This window comes from Pyrus communis, chromosome 14, assembly GCF_041283825.1.
Source record: "Pyrus communis isolate YQ-2024b chromosome 14, ASM4128382v1, whole genome shotgun sequence".
NCBI lineage: Eukaryota > Viridiplantae > Streptophyta > Magnoliopsida > Rosales > Rosaceae > Pyrus > Pyrus communis.
This window is the reverse complement of record NC_142578.1, coordinates 10,139,419-10,154,474: the sequence shown is the minus strand read 5'-3', so window position 1 is coordinate 10,154,474 and position 15,056 is coordinate 10,139,419. Positions and strand designations below refer to the sequence as shown.

The following is a 15,056-nucleotide window of genomic DNA, read 5'->3' as shown; positions in this document are numbered from 1 at the left end:
GCACAGTTGCTCGTTCAAGTACCGAATCCGAATATCGGCAGTTGGCCATCACGGCAACTGAACTTGTTTGGATCCAACAACTGCTGCAGGAGCTTTGCATCCGTATTTCGACTCCTTTAATTTGGTGTGATAACACAAGCTCCATTGCATTGGCATCTAATCCCGTGTTCCATGCTCGAACAAAACATGTTGCTGTGGATTATCATTTTGTGCGTGAGCTTGTAGTGGCAAAGTCATTAAATGTCTATCATGTGTCTACTACTTTTCAGATTGCAGACATATTCACCAAGGGCTTATCTGCTGATCGTTTTCATTTCTTAAAGTCCAAGCTCGTTCGTCGTCCGCTCATGAGCTTGCAGGGGGATGATGAAGCTAATGCTGTCCACTAATAATCCCATGCTGTCCACTAATAATCCCACTAGCTGCTGTACAACCTGGACAACAGAAGGAATACTCCCAGCCAGACAATCACATGGCTTTTGACGCCTTTATTGTTGTTTAGTTTCTGCCACCTTTATTGTTGTTTATTGCATGCGTGTATATGCAAACTGTATATAAACCATGCTGCCATTGCAGCATTGGTAAGCAAAATATAAGTCATCAAAGACAATATTCTTTAACAGCTTGTTTGAGCCAAAAGAAACAAAACTAAAGATTAGGATTCTCTCACTTCTTTTTTCCATTCATTTCTCTCACATTCCCTTATTTTGTCTTTATTTTGGTATAAAAAATTAATATAAGATTTAACGTGACTAAAACGTGATGGTGAGCGTTCAAATAGGAGGGAGGGAAAAAAGAGAGATAGAGAATCCTACTCCCAAAACGAAGCATCGCCTCTCCAACTCAGTCGCTCTCTCTCTGAAGTCTGCACCAGTGGAAGCTCCTGCAATTCGACAATGAACAGGTACGCTTTGCTTTCAAAACGACACCGTTCCAATCATTATATGCCCCAGCATCCGTTCGCTCCCAAATTTGCCACATTTTCACGCTTTTTGCCTTCCGTTTTTGCTAATTTGCTATTCGGCTGTGCAGATTAAGGTTCAAATTTAGTCTAATTGTGATTATTTCAAATGACACAGATTAATCATCATCAGAACTCTTGCTGAAAGTATCAAAAGATTGAAGCTTTCACAAAGGACTTTGTGTACAGACGCAGTTGCAAAAGTTTCCAGTTCCAATGGTGCCCAACCCAGAATGTAAGGCTCTTGAATCTTCACCCATTACATGTTATTCACATTTTAATACATGGGTTTTCTTTTACTGGAAATTTATCGAACCCGAAATAAGTGTTTTTTTGTCACTCAATATATTTGGTATTTACCCAGTAATGTGCAGTAACTTGCAAGAATAGTAATGTTTTTCCATTATTGAATTTGATGGTTCCTTTTCAAATCCTCCACAGGATCATGTGGAGAGGCCGAATATTTTGAATAAATGCGATCCCTACGACATTGCTATTGTTGGAGGAGGGATGGTTGGCATGGCCCTTGCTTGTTCCTTGGGTAAGTGGTGTTTGTTTTAGACTCTAGTTACCTTCATTGTGTAGATTAACAGGTAGACATGATGTCCCAGTCCTTGTTAGTTCCTTCACCTGACATTATTCCCGCTTTTGTGGTTTTATATTAAAATTCGCCAGTTCTTATTAGTTATCGTTGCATTGACTTATTTATCATGTGTTTCTTAGGTTTAGCATGATTTATGGAATGTAGATTGTTGCATTTACAGCAGATATACAAGTAACTTTTTCATGAGTGACTTTGTGAATTGGGAACAAAAAGTTATTAGGTTGAGCACCGTAGCGTGTACTCTAGAACGTTATCATTCAAACAGTTAGTATTACTTAGCTTTGGTTCAGGTCAGAAGAGATTGGAAGAAAATTTGTGAAATTAGTTTGATATGTTGTGCTTTTTGTTTCTCGAGCTAAATCCAAGAACTAATAAAGTAATAAATTTATCTTTAGTAACAGAAGTTTTTGTTGAATTAGCTTGTTATGTAGCACATTCTGGCTGACACACCAAAACTTTCAATCTGTTGTCTTGTTGTTGTGCTGCTTTAGCAAAAATGCCATTGACAAAGCACTTGAAAGTTTCCATCATTGACAGCAATCCTGCGGTATCAAATGGACTTAGCATCAAGAAAGAAGACCCTCCTGATCCAAGGGTCAGTACAGTAACATCTGCAACCATATCTCTCTTCAAAGGTATTGAACTCGATAAATTTGTTGTTTCTGTATGTATCAACATCAGTTTCTCATGTTCACCCCTAGCAATCATGTTAAGAGAGCACAAATAAGAGCCCTGTGTCAATGTATCTAGTATCCCCCATTTGTAGGAATTTACTGAGATGCTTGTCTATTTTCATTCTAAGTTTCTAACCAAGTTAGGACTGCACTTCCTTCTTGCGAAGTTGGAAACAAGTTTAAACTTGTTCTGGACTTTCAATAACAACAGTTGTACTTTGCAGATATTGGTGCTTGGAAATATGTGGAACAGAACAGGCATGCGTATTTTGATCAAATGCAGGTGACTGACTTTTCCAAATTTCATAGCAATTTAGTAATTCCCATTTTGTTTGTGTTCCCTTGTTGACTTACTGTATTTTTCAGATTTGATTAAAATCACTAATCCTTTCACTGCTGAAAAATCATGGTCTCAAACCTAATGTCGGACAGAATTGGGCAGCGGAATATAGAATGTATAGCGGAAGTGAAAACAAAGAAAACTTAGATTAAAACAACAATAAAGGGTCTCACACCTGTTTTGGCCTCGCACCAAGAATTGAAATTTGGAAAATAAACTTATTCTAGGAAAGATATGCTTATCCAAAATAGAATAGGAAATTAACCAAATCCATCTAGAAACGGGAAACTTATAAAAAAAAAAAAAAAAAAAAAAAAAAAAAAAAAAACTAGGAAAATAATAATAAAATCCTGCTCCAAAAGTTTTAATCCAGTCCTAAAAGTAATTGGATTGTCTTTCTCTTTTTATCTCTTCCACCGATAAACCTTAAAAACTTCTTGTTGATGTCCTCATCAAAACCACTCGTATGCATATCAAATTGTTCAGTTTTCTGTCATTAGCTTCCTTTAATACTTTTTCATTAATTTACACATCTTTATTGTAGTTGATCAGGAGAAAGAAATTGGTAGATGGTCTCAGACCAGACTTGTTTGTTTTAGTTCCATTGCAAACTCTATTGTCTGATCATTGACACGGAATAATGGGCAACAGAAACTGATAGATGAGATATTGTGCTGATGAGCATATTTTGTTGAAATAATACGACTTGACCAATGATTAGGGGTTTAGAAATGGGGCCACAGTAACTACTCATGGTTTGTGCATCAGTTACTAATCATTATGTACTTAACAATTTCTCTCACAGCCAATTTGGTCTTGTCAACTAAAAGGGGGATAGCCTACTTTGAGAGAAATTGTGCTTCAATAGTGAAAGGTGTGGTAATTTGAAAGATATGCTGTATATAATTTGATAAATTTTATAGAAGGTTCCTCATTATTTACAAGCTTGACTTAAGTGGATTCCTAACTTTTATCTCATATCATGACATAAGCAAGCAGTTCTTATTGTATCGGACCAAAACCTCGTGAATTGATAGATATGCTGTATATAATTTGATAAATTTTATAGAAGGTTCCTCATTATTTACAAGCTTGACTGATTTGATGTTTTTCAAATAAGTTTTTGTCCTGAACTTCTCTTTTTGTTTTTACATCAATAGTTTGACTCTTAATGGCCTTTTATAGTGAATATATATTATCTGCCAACTCTGTTCTGCTGTATCTTACTCTCATTGTGACCGAAGAACCCTACTTTTACTTTGTTATTTGTTTCTTCCTTAAATAAATTGCAGTGTTCGTTAAATATTTCCATCCAGCTGACACAATATGATGGATGATTCCTGGAGGTTGAATTTATTGAGAGACTTGTCTATTCTTCTATGATCTTGTGTAGGTTTGGGACTATACTGGCTTAGGGTATACAAGATACGATGCAAGAGATGTACATAAAGATTCTCTAGGGTAAGTAGGTGAATTTTTTTTTTCTTGGCAATTCTTTTATTTGCATTACTAGTACGATCTGATGCTGATTTTGATTTATGATCGGGTGTGTAGTGGAGAATAAAGTACTGCACAGTTCCCTATTGTCATGTATGCAGGTATTTAGCAAAAGCTGAAGGGTCAATTTTTTAGTTTATTTTATTACAATTTATAAACAAAACCTGTAATCACTCGTGTAATTTCTTAGTTCATGTTGTTCTTTTGTCTTTTTATTTTTGGTGGTTGAGTTCTCATATTTATTATTATCTATCCATTTTCCTTGAAGATATCATTTCCTGGCATTTCTTTTCTTGGTAAAAGTATCTCTAAACCATCATCCTTTATTTTCTTAACTCCCTCTCATGTTTTTGATAAATGGCATGTGTGTTGTTTTCATGCGTTGCATGCAAGTCTTGATACTTTCTACTGCTAATAAGGTTAAACTTTAACAGAATACAGATTTCCAGAAGACTGTTTACCCTTCCAGATTGCCTACAATGATAATACAGCCAAGAAACTTATCCATGGGGATGGAAAGCACATCATCTGGATTGAATGAGCAGGGGAACTTAGCGAAGCTTGATCTAATTGACAGCAACAGTCTATATGCAAAGTTGGTGGTAATTTTCAGTTGCATTTGAAGAATTCTATTTCCCTTTAAATGATAATAAGATGACAGAATGTCTAGTCGTAATGGCAAATAATATCATTCGTAAATTCTGGATTGGCATCAAGTCACATTGTCTTACTGCAGGTGGGAGCTGATGGATCCAAGTCACGTGTTAGAGAGTTGGCAGGATTTAAGACAACTGGATGGAACTACTCGCAGAACGCAATCATTTGTACTGTTGAACATAGTGTAGAAAACCGATTTGCATGGCAATGCTTTCTACCTGCTGGGCCAATTGCACTTTTGCCAATAGGTGATAATTTCAGTAACATTGTTTGGACCATGAACCCGAACGAAGCAACTGACTGCAAGTTAAAGGCTGAGGATGAATTTTTGAAACATGTCAATTATGCTTTGGATTATGGATTTGGCCCTCATCCTAACTAAGTCAAGCACCTCGGGAGGTGGAAGCATATTTTCTTGGTTTAAAACAGACATGAATTTATCAGCCAATGACTACTTCAAAGTTCCACCAAAAGCGTTGAAGTTGGCATCTGAAAGAATGGTGTTTCCTTTGTCTTTGATGCATGCCAACAACTACGCATCAAGGCATGTGGTTCTAATTGGCGATGCAGCACTACCGTCAGCCCTTGGCTGGGCAAGGGGTTAATTTGGGGTTTGGAGACGCATTTGCTCTATCAAGAATCATTTGTGAGGGAATTGCAGTGGGAACAGACATTACTGATGTAGGTGAATTTTCTTTTAGCTTTTATCAAAATTAGTTGGTTGAATTGAATCATTTGGCGACGTATGTCTAATCGTATGCAGGTATTGTTGTTGAAGAAATATGAAGCTGAGAGGAAATCGGCAAATGTTACAATGATGGCAATCCTGGACGGTTTCCAGAAGGCTTACTCTGTTGATTTCGGACCTTTAAATGTACTACGGGCTGCTGCATTCAACGGAGCACGGTACATTCCACCCCTTAAGAGGAGTATCATTTCATATGCTTCAGGGGATCAAAGATTGCCAATTTTCTCATGAGATGGACGTGGACATTGTGAGATACTCTTTTCATCAATCTTGTAAAAGAATAAATGCTCCCTTCATCAATCTTACGCCGCAGGATTCTGGATCCCGTTTCGTGTGGATGCATTCTTCCATCCTTTTTCTGCATGAGATCTGCAATTTTCGGGAAGAAGAAATGAAACGATATTATTAAGATGAGCAACATCCGAAAACCTTAGGCATCTCGAACCCTTGGGTTAAAACTTTTAACCTAGAAAATTTAGGTTTTAACCCATAAACATTGTTTTCTACTTCAACTATTTTGGGTTAAATTTCTAGTCCGAGATCCTTAAAGAATGAATTTAGGATCCTTAAAGTAGACTTAAAAAAAAAAAAAAGGAACTTATGAAGACTATTCTAATTTAATTTTATGAACATTTTGACCTAAAAAATATTTAGATTCCGATAAATATTAAAAAATCACTTAACGACACCATGAATAAGAAACATATGAAAGATTTTGTTTTTAATTATTTTAGCTGTTGGATTTAAATTTAGATTATTAGATCTTTTTCTTTACTATTAGATTTGATCATATGAGATTTTAGTCTTTAGATTTACTAAATTTATAAATATAAAACTAAAAAATAATACACATATGGTGGGCCAACCCACTAACCCGGTGGAAATTTTGGCTAAATTTTTTCCAAAAAAGAGTTCTGGGTTAAAACTTATATTTGGCTTAAGAGTTGAAGCAAGTTGGAGTAGGTTTAAAATTTAAAATTTGAATTTTACTCTAAGGGTACCCTTAGAGTAAGTTTTAGGGAGCTAGGTAGTTAAAAAAGCCCTACTTATTTTCACTGAAAATCGTACACTTTGAAGTAATTACAATGTTGACGAGAGTAAATGCCTGTTTGTTGTACTCGTAAGCGCTTTTATTAGAAGCATGCATGAGTTTGTTAAGCTGTTCCATGAACGTCTCTACAAGCCGTTCTACATCATTTTCTGTGCCCTCCTGGAAGATCTCCTCAATGTTAATACCGTCCAAGATAGGTCTTCAAGACAAGGAAAAGGGTTGTTCTTATGGGAAAATTATTTTTCAGTGGGTCATGTGCAACTCCATAATTTAACAAAACCATTGCTAGCAGCCAAGTTAACTAAATGCAAGGGCAATGCTTTGTATGTTCTTCTTTTGGATTTCTTTTTTCTTAATTAGTTATAGTGCCACATCAGCCTCCATGTCATTAGATGATTAAAGGGCTTCCACATCACTTTTAATTAATCTATGCGCTCAAAAGAGTAAAAATATTTGTTCGTTGATCCTAATTGTGTTTTAAATATCATTTTGCACATATTGCCATGATTTGGCAACAAGGGCAATAATTAGGCCCCAATCATGCTAGGTCAAAGAATTAGCAGATTTTTTTACGGAATTGATGGAATGTAGTAAAGTGACTCAAAATTTAAGTTTCACACGCCCCAAAAAAGAAGGAAAAAACCAAGTTTCAAGGTGCAAAGTAAGTTCTAATAAGCAAAGTGAGATCACAATTGAAAAGAACATAATGAAAAATAAGCCAAAATTAAGAGAGATAGATGAACGCATTTTGGACTTTTCTTTATTTTTTAATGTTTTGTCATTGTTATTATTTAGTATTGCTACATGACTAGTTATTTGGATGGAAAATTGAGAACTTAACAGTAAAATGTGAATTGGCTAATTTTATGTAGTTCGTGGAGTATATTGGCTAAAAAAATTAATTCAAGGAGCAAATTGGAAGCTACTTAATAATTTTGGAAGATAACAACAGTTTACTCGAGCTACCAGTCTTAATTGTTTTTGTTTTGATATTTCACTAAAATAGTGTATAACTTGGCTTGCAAACCAATCTTAAAGACTGACCAGATGGGAAGGTATATAATATGAAACTGGCTGTATTTTTTTCCTTATTGTCACTTCATTTCTAAGACTAACATAATCATTTGGGGCCACCAGGCATAATTTGGGACCATTTATTCGTTAAAAAGTTCTACTAACGTGATTTACTAGGGAAGTGCAACATGGCTTAAAATATAAATATAGGAGAACAAAAAATGAAGTGAATTTTGTTTTGGATGTTTAAAGTGAATTTTGTTAACATAATTATGTTCCAAAAGCTTGCTGTATGGGGGGATTTTGTATTTGGTAGGACTTAGCGATCTCTAATATGTGCACGATCCCTATAGAAGGTGATTATTTTTTTATTGGGTAAATTACATAAAACTACCTTAATTATTGGGTCAGTCACAGTTTAATACTTCATCTTTAAAACATTTCAATGTCATACCTTATCTTACGAGTTTGTTACAATTTCATACCTTCCGTTAATTTGTCTGTCAATTCTTCCATTAAATAGTGACGTGGCTTGAAACATGGCACACTCTCTATTAAAAAAATTAATTAAATATTAAAAACTAAAACAATAAAATCATTTAAATTATTATTATTATTATTTTTGCATGGAACACCCACCCCTTATCCCCCTCATCCTTTCCTCCCCATCCACCCATGTTCCCCCAACCTTCCTTTAACGCCGAAACCAGAAGCCCCTGCCGCCTTCTCTTCCTCCATCTCCACCTCCCTCCCATGGCGCTCCTCCCCCTCCCCCTCCCCCTCCTCCTACACACCCATCACCCTCACCAAATTAATCCTTCTAACCAATTTCAAACAAAATACCCCAATTCCACCCAAACCCTAACCCTAAATTTCGAATTCGCCTGTTTCGGAGAAAGCTTCGAGCTTTGCTCAAGGGTTTGTGGGTTTTGGCTTAAGGGACGGGAGGCAATTGTGCTTGGGTTTTGGGGTCGAAGGAGAGCGGGTTCGATTGGGTTTTTCTGGGTTTTGGTTTGGGGTTCGGGAGAGGAAGTGGGGAGCAACGTTGACGTGCCGCAGGGCGTCCGGGGGGGGGGGGGGGAAAGCGACGGCTGAATTGGCCAGAAGAGAAGAGAAGAGAAGAGTAGGGAGAGAATTGGCGGAATCGATCACTTGCAAAAAAAATTTTGGGTTTTTTTTGTTTCAAAATTTGTTTGTTTTTGGGGAGAGGAGAAGAGTGGGGGAGTGGGATGAGTGGCCGGGGAGGGTAGAGGGGAAATGTTGGCACGGGTGAGATCTGGGTTTGGGGTGGTTCTGGTTTTGGGTTGGGGGAAGACGGGAGCAGGGAAGAAGGGTGAGGGGGATAAGGGGTGGGTCCCTCATGCAAAAAAATAAAAAATAAATGATTTTATTTTTTTAGTTTTTAATATTTAATTAATTTTATAATAGGGAGTGTGCCCCATCTCAAGTCACGTCACTATTTAACGAAAGAATTGATAGATAAACTGACGGAAGGTATGAAATTATAACAAATTCGTAAGATGAGGTATGACATTGAAATGTTTTAAAGATGGGGTATAAAACTCTGACTGGCCTAATAGTTGAGGTAGTTTTATGTAATTTACCCTCTTTTTTTTCATTTTAGAAAGAGGACTAGCTGGTGGTTTCGCTATAGCCATCCATCCTTCTGGGGTCAGGAAGACTCACATAGACATTTTAGTCTCCCCTGGCCACCATCTTGCGATTCACTAGCATCAGGAATCGAACTCAGGACGTGCTGTGTGAAATACAAGTCTGTAATTCATTTCCAACCACTGAGCCATCCCATAGTAGTTGTAGAAGGTGATTAATTGAATTTAAACTTCTTATGGAGGGTGTGAAACTGGTAGGTTTTGGTGCCTCCTAATGCACTCAGAATTTTGGCTTACGTTATCCACTTGACGAACCTCCTCAGTCAAAATGAAACATCATGATGGTATTAAGTCTTGCTAATCGGCGATGCAGCACATACCGTTCACCCTTTGGCTGGGCAAGGGGTTAATTTGGGGTTTGGAGACGCATTTGCTCTATCAAGAATCATTTGTGAGGGAATTGCAGTGGGAACAGACATTACTGATGTATGTAAATTTTCTTTTAGCTTTTATCAAAATTAGTTGGTTGAATCGAATCATTTGACGACGTATCTCTACTCTTATGCAGGAATTGTTGTTGAATAAATATGAAGCAGAGAGGAAATCGGCAAATGTCACAATGATAGCAATCCTGGACAGTTTCCAGAAGGCTTACTCTGTTGATTTCGGACCTTTAAATGTACTACGAGCTGCTGCATTCAACGGAACACAGTACATCCCACCTTTTAAGAGGAGTATCATTTCATATGCCTCAGGGGATCAAAGATCGCCAATATTCTCTTGAGACGGACGTCGACGTTGTGAGGTACTCTTTTCATCAATCTTGTAAAATAAATGTTCCTTCCATCAATCTTATGCCGCAGGGATTCTTTTTTAAATATTATTTTGTGCACATTGCCATGATTTGGCAACAACAAGTGCAATAAGTAGGTCCCAATCATGCCAGGTCAAAGAATTAACAGATTTTTTACGGAATTAATGGAATGTGGTAAAGTGACTTAAAATTTAAGTTTCATACGTCCCAAAAAAAATTAAGTTTTGAGGTGCAAAGTAAGTTCCAATAAACAAAATAAGACCAAAGTTGAGTTCCAAAGAGTATAGTGAAAAATGAGCTAAAATTGAAAGAGAGATATATGAATCCATTTTGGGCTTTTCTTTATTTCTTAATGTTTTAGTCATTGTTATTATTTAGTCTTGCTGCATGACATAGTGATTTGGATGGAAATCAAGAATTTAACGGCAAGGAGTGAATTGAGCAGTTTTATGTAGTTTGGGAAATATATTGGTTAAAAAATTTATTTTGGGAGCAAATTGGAAGCTACGTGATAATTTAGGAAGATAACAACAGTTTACTTGTGCTACAAATCTTAATTGTTTTTGTTTTGATCTTTCACTAAATAGTGTATAACTTGGCTTTCAAACTAGTCTTAAAAACTGACCAGATGGGAAGGGTATATAGTATGAAACTGGCTGTATTTTTTTCTTTTTGTTACTTCATTTCTAAGACTAACATAATCATTGGGGTCACCAGGCATACTTTGGGACCATTTATTCGTTTAAAAGTTCGTTCTAACGTGGTCAACTAGGGAAAGTGCAACATAGCTTAAAATACAAATTTAGAAGAACAAAGAAATTAAAGTGAAATCTTGTTTTGGTTGTTTAAAATGAATTTTGTTAACGTAATTATGTTCCGAATGATTGCTTTATTGGGGATTTTGTATTTGGTTGGAATTGCGATCTCTAATCTGTGCACGATCCTCGTAGAAGGTGATTAATTTTTTTTTTTCTTTTCAAAAAGAGGATGAGCTGGTGGCTTCGCCATGGCAGTACATCCTTTCGGGGATCGGGAAGACTCACAGAGGCATTTCAACCTCCCTCTGGCCACCATCGTACTATTCATTAGCGTCATGAATTGAATCCAAGATGTGCCGTGTGGAATACATGTCTGTAATTCATCTCCGACCACTGCACCACCTCTTGATGGTTGTAGAAGCGGAGATTAATCGAATTCAAACTTCTTACGGAGGGTGTGAAACTGGTAGGTTTTGGTGCCTCCTAAGGCGATCAGAATTTAGTTTCCGACTTAAAAAAAAAAAAAAAAAAAAAAAAAAGGCACTCAGAATTTTGGCTTATGTTATGCGCTTGACGAACCTCCTTGTCAAAATGAAACATCATGATGGTATTAAGTCTTGCTAACAAGGCACCTCCAGAATAAACAAATATTACTTTCGTTTAGTTATGTAGTCCCAGCTTTGTCAAGAGTGAAGGTTTCAGAGTCCAGTCCTGTCTGCAATCACCTGCTCTTCTACCAACTCATTGGTTGGCTGTGTGACTGTGTCCGTATGCACTTTATGTCAAGAATAATAAAAGTATTACAACTACAAGCAACAAACTACTCACAATAACGAACACATTAACCAGCATCGATCATAGACAATCACCTTTCACTCAGATTTGGCATAAGCCTTTGAAATGGTGACTTACCTTCTCCTTGTTCCTTTCTTACTCTCTCCTTGTAGCCTTGTTATTCCTTTCTCACTCTCTTTGTTCCTCTCTGTTGCATGATAGTTCTCTTTTAGACATTGACTCTCAACAATTTCAGAAAATTTCCAAAATATTATCACAACTTTTAGAAATTTTTGATACATTAAGAGCTCATACCTAGCCATGTATCGAAGATGTTAACTTGCCTTAACCAAAATAGAAAAATTATGTAGTGTAAAAAGTATTCATTGGAAACACCTTAACCAAAATAGAATAATAGATTTCAATTTATAATAAATTGTTGAATTTGTTCATATTGAATACGAATTCGAACCAAAACATAAAATTATAAATAAAAATTGTACTTAATCATGAAGCCAAATGAATTCTATTTCTTTCTTGGATGGATACAAAACATCACTTTTTAGACATTGACACTCAACAATTTCAGAAAATTAATTTCCAAAATATTAACACAACTTTCTGAAAATTTCGATACATTAAGAACTCATATGTATCTAGTCATGTATCAAAGATGTTAATTTGCCTTAACCAAAATAGAAAAATTCTGTAGTGTAAATAGTAGTCACTAGAAACACCTTAACCAAAATAGATTAATAGATTTCAATTTATAACAAATTGTTGAATTCATCCATATTGACTACGAATTCAAACCAAAAATATAAATTTGAAGATAAAAGTTGTACTTAATCACGAAACCAAATGAATTATATTTCTTCCTTGGATGGATACAAAACATCACTATTTTGACAAACACAGCTTGGGTCAAGACCAAACGAACGAAAATGAAAATATGCCATGCCATGCATGCAAAATAGCTACAAAAAATTTACCAACACTCATACAACTTAATGTCAACTCGGAGACGAAAGTAAACTTCACCCTCAAATGCATCAGTCATCAAAGTAGCAATCCCTCTAGCCATGAAGAAATCACCTGTCCCGCCAATGACCGATATGTCCCTAGTCTTGTTCATCAATGGGTCAGCCCCAGCAAAATTGATGCTCCCTTTGTGTTGGGTGGAGTTGAACACAAAGGAAAAGCCAAGCCATGCAGTGAAGATTTCCTTCTTGTCGTAAATGTAGAAGCCTTGGGCACGACCAACTGGGGTTGAGTGCAAATTGTTGTCCAGAGTTATTGGGTCATCAAACACAACTAGGTCACCAAAATGGTTTTGTCCTGCCAAAATGGTCTTGTTGCCCCAAGCCGGTGAACCTACAATGGTTGCAGTGGCGTTTTTCGAATTTTTTCCGTTGTAGATAATGTCATGGAAGTAGAAAACTAGGTGTCTGCAAGGGTGGTGAGGAGGAGGACGAGGCTTCAAACTGGGTTTCAAGGTCGGGGAAGCCAATGTTCCATAGAGAAGGAAGAAGAGGAAGAGAGCTGAAACTAGGCTCGTTTTTGGTTCCATTTTTGAGACCAATGAGAAGCATGCAAGTGGATTTTGTGATTTGAGGAATGAATTGAGTTGGCATTCTCCAATCATATTTTATAGGAGTTTGGAAATGTTAAATTAATTGATGATTTAAACAAAGTATTAGGAAAAACTTGGCTTGAAAGACATTCTAGCTATCTTGCTATGAGATTTTACTCTTTAAACTTGATAGCTTCAGTTCTACGATTGTCATCATCATTGGTGCACAGCTTGGGTTTTGGGACCAGTGGGATTCAGTTGCAAAAAGGTTATTCAACCCGTGCATTAAAGGGACGGTGCAATGTGCTGTCACCAAAAGCTTTCAATTAAGTGTTAGTCTACGTTACTATTTTTTTTTTCTTTTAAAAATATACATAACAATTTCTCTTAGACATGTAATATGTTGTTCATAACATAAACACCAACCTTGTTACAATAATTAATAAAGTCATTATGTGTTATTAACTAATCTTACCATTATTATGGACTGTAAACTTATAGTGTCACTTTCTACAATCCACACGTTAAATGTTAATGTCATTTTATAACACCGTTAAATGATAAGGTAGAAAATTAGAAACTAAAGAACAATGATAAATAATTTTATGACTTTTATTAATAATTTATTAAAATAAAAGGCCTTCTGTAAATGGGAACCATAGATTTTTTTTTTTAAATTTATATTTATAGTACAACAATATATTTTACACTAAGGGGAATGAAAGTTCGGCTAAGCCATACAATTGGTAACCTAATTTTCTATCGAATTCGTCATTTATGAGTTTGGAACCTAAGACCTCTCATTTACAAGTGAAGAGGAATACTACCAGACCGTAGTACTGAGTGGCATAATTTCATTTTTAACAACTTTTTTTTTTTTTTTTTTGGGAAAATTAGAATGATCTACATTTTTTCTATAGTTGTCAGATTAAACATTCATCCCTTTTAAAGATTTGATTAAAGTGCTTTGATCAATTGCCACCTCAATAATTTTATATTTATTTAATTTTCATGTCATTAATTTAAATGCATTTATATAGAGGCATAAGGTAGCTTAGCAACTAATTGCCTATAATATAGGAATTTAATTTCGTCAATCTCCTTCTATGCATTAAATGACATTTTTAATAAAAAAATTAATTAACTAATTCCTCATTACCCTATTATCAGTATTAAAAAAAAAAAAAATTTCTTCTTTCTATTAAAAATGTCTCAATAAAAAGTCTTCAATACATATTTTTTCACGTATAGATATATAAAAAATATACTTAAAACTTATGGTACATTGAACAAAAGTATCGACTTTTGGTACGTTTAGATTTCAAATGTACCGAGAAACCAAATGGACCAAAAATTCAAATGTACCATAAAACCAAATGTACCCATTGTTATGTAATCTTTTTGGTACATTTAGATTTCAAATGTACAGGGAAACCAAATATACCAAAATTTCAGATGTACCATAAAACCAAATGTGCCCATTGTCAGGTAACCCTTTTGGAATGTTTAGATTCCAAATGTACCAAAAGACCAAATGAACAAAAAATCACAAATGTACCACCAAACCAAATGTCTCTATCAGATAACCATTTTGGTACATTTACATTCCAAATGTACCGAGAAATACAAAAAATCAAATCCACTATAAAACTAGATGTGCCCATATTATGGGTAACTAGACACAGCTATATAATCAAACAAATCTTTATTTTGTGTTGGGTCTTCTAAATAATAAAATCTGACAATTTTTTTTTATAAATATTCTACTATATTCACAAAAAAGAAGAAGTAAAATTATAACAAACAAAAAAAAAAATGCATAGAGATAGATAATAAATGCATAAATATAGGGAAATGTCCATGAAAAGTGTGAAAAACTAAAATTCTAAACAAAATTGAACTTATGTGAAAAACTGAAATTAATAACAAAATTTTAGGAAAATGTTTGATGAAATTTTCAAAATGAGTGTATGTTTAGTCT

The 15,056-nt window shown here is 35.3% G+C and overlaps 1 protein-coding gene and 1 pseudogene across 2 annotated transcripts; one reads left to right on the top strand and one right to left on the bottom strand.

Moving 5' to 3' along the window:
- The first annotated feature begins 1,456 nt into the window (after positions 1-1,456).
- On the top strand, positions 1,457-5,831 carry LOC137713871 (uncharacterized; annotated as a pseudogene). Its single transcript, XR_015955518.1, has 8 exons — positions 1,457-1,502; positions 2,057-2,200; positions 2,464-2,522; positions 3,973-4,048; positions 4,134-4,177; positions 4,511-4,678; positions 4,813-5,414; positions 5,497-5,831. The product of XR_015955518.1 is annotated as an uncharacterized LOC137713871 (transcript).
- A 6,516-nt stretch (positions 5,832-12,347) lies between these two features.
- LOC137713915 (dirigent protein) lies at positions 12,348-13,134 on the bottom strand. The gene has a single exon (XM_068453270.2). It carries the CDS (start codon positions 13,070-13,072, stop codon positions 12,491-12,493), a length of 582 nt encoding a protein of 193 aa, XP_068309371.1. The 5' UTR covers positions 13,073-13,134; the 3' UTR covers positions 12,348-12,490.
- Positions 13,135-15,056: the final 1,922 nt, after the last annotated feature.

What these genes read in the sequence shown, in the direction of transcription:
- LOC137713915 (XM_068453270.2), bottom strand. Translation starts at nt 13,072, where the DNA reads ATGGAACCAAAAACGAGCCTAGTTTCAGCTCTCTTCCTCTTCTTCCTT.